General features: G+C 55.2%; 1 protein-coding gene across 1 annotated transcript in view; it reads right to left on the minus strand.

Annotated features, from left to right (window-relative positions):
* Positions 1 to 2,125, minus strand: part of INPP4A (inositol polyphosphate-4-phosphatase, type I, 107kDa) — a 72,554-nt gene that overhangs the window by 10,803 nt on the left and 59,626 nt on the right. Inside the window, exon 24 of the mRNA XM_011969623.1 lies at positions 762 to 916. Coding sequence (XP_011825013.1) covers positions 762 to 916 — 155 coding nt within the window. The remainder of the gene's footprint in view (positions 1 to 761; positions 917 to 2,125) is intronic.

Raw genomic sequence — 2,125 nt, forward strand, 5'->3', positions numbered from 1 at the left:
TGGAAACGAGACTTTAACAGCATTGGTGACTACATCGAAGGAGACGGGAAACCAGGTTTCTTATCCTTTCTTTTGGTATGTGAGGTAGGGGGCTGCCCAGCAGTGCTTGAAACAAGGCATCGATCAACAGGAGACACTTTTAGTTCCGGGTTTCATTCTGCAAACACGCCTGCTGCCTCAGAATCAGAACATCATTAGGGTGAGGTCGCCAGGGCACACGGACAGCTCTCATGATAAAACACTCATGTGACACTTGGCTCATGAGAGCCAACTGTGTCGACTGCTAGAGAAGCAGCGGAGCAGACCGGTGCAACCTGCAGACGCGTTGCTTCGCTCGAGTTTGGAAATGTGCGGATATCAATATGTACACGACGACAACAGCAGATGCCTGCTGAGAAAGCACTGGCCTGAAGTCACACCCACGGCCAGGCAGGTGGCCAGCAGGGCACTGCACGTCACGGCTGCATCCCAGCTTCCCGTTTAGCTGCCTGACCCCTGGCTGGCCCACCAGTCTACCGGTTTTCCGGGCAGTCCTGCTCAGAAAGTCCTGCTAGCTCTTTCCCCCCACCTTTCCTTACAAGAGCACCCTGTCTGAATTTGATTGTGCCAATAGTTTGACTGGTTTGTCAAACTCAAGTGTGACGGCTGGAGTCAAGGGGCTCATGCAGGGTAGGCCCCGCGGGCAGGAGCAGGGCACCAGCTCATCTGCAGTTTACACGGGCCGGGGCAGGCGGGGCGCACGGCCTGGCTGCGGCACTCACCTGCGCATGCACTCCAGGGCCTGGGTGAAGACCTGCGGGGCCATGCCATGCTCGTGCTGCAGGATCAGGCACTGCTCCAGCGTCACCGACATGGCTGTACGGTCCTTCGCGCTCTTGCAGCTGGTGAACCGGACCCCATTGAGGCGACGGCAGATCTGCCAACAGAAACATGGGCCGTGCTTAGGAGGCGAGGCTCCGCAGAAAGGCAGAACCCTTCACACCCGAGAGAGGCTCCCAAGCAGCCCAGCAAGGGCAGGGACAGAAACTCAGCACCCAGGCCTGGCCAGATGCTCCCATTCTGTTCCCCAACTCCATGCCCTGCCAGAGCTGGTAACAGAAACCAAGTCACTTACAGACACCAGCCCTTTGGGGAGCATGCTGCCTGTGGGCCTGCCGTCATCCCTGCCATCCCTCATGTGGCCTGTCTTCTCCCACAGGACACTCTTTTGCAGTGTGCTGTCCCCTTCCAAACCATGCCTGGGCCCTCTTGTCACGTTCAGCCCTTCACTGCTGATCCCTCAGGGAAAGAGAGCGGCAAAGATGACCCACTGGGGAAGCCAGAGCCACTCTCAGGATGCCCATAGTCCCGGGCCAGGTCTCCAGATCTCCCTGGAAGGTAGGGAAGAGACCTACTATCTCGACTCTCCTCTCTCACCTGCACAGACGGGAGCAGCTGAGAAGCTGCACTGCCCTTTGGCCACCTCCTGACCACCAGCCCCACAGGCCTCCTCCCGCCATCCTTTCCCGGTCAGAGTTAATGCCAGCACACTTCCCTCCTCACAACAGAATGGCTCACAGAGTAGGGGGCAGGGCAGCCTCCGGACTGGGAAAAGGCCACTTGAGTGCACCTCCTCTCCCCACGGGGAGATTTCAGGGCATTTTCCCTGCAGCACTAGATACAATCCTAGGCACACAGTCACCAAATCCAGCAAGCTCTGAAAGAAGGTGATTTTTTCTTGTACATCTGTGGCAATCTCATTTGGCAGCACAACCAGACCTGAGCTGATATAAGACCACTTACAATCTTTACTTATCCAATGTTATGTAAATATTCATAGTTTTCAGTGTGGCAATAATGTGATTGCAGAGTGCTGTCTCAGGCTCCCTCGGGGATGTTAAATCCTGTATGTATACCATGGTACACACATGCGATGTGCACCATGTTACTTACATAAACAAACACCAACTGTGCACCACAGGACTTTCCACAATCTGAAAACCTGTGCGTTCCAAAACATCTGGCCACAGGGGCTTCAGGTAAAGGGCCATGCACCCTATCAGACACTGCACTATGACGCCAAGGCTGGTATCTAATGAAACATCATCCAAGTGATGTGATGGCGGGCTCCAGGTATCTGTTGTAC

This window comes from Mandrillus leucophaeus, unplaced genomic scaffold (assembly GCF_000951045.1).
Source record: "Mandrillus leucophaeus isolate KB7577 unplaced genomic scaffold, Mleu.le_1.0 Scaffold9, whole genome shotgun sequence".
Classification (NCBI taxonomy): Eukaryota; Metazoa; Chordata; class Mammalia; order Primates; family Cercopithecidae; genus Mandrillus; species Mandrillus leucophaeus.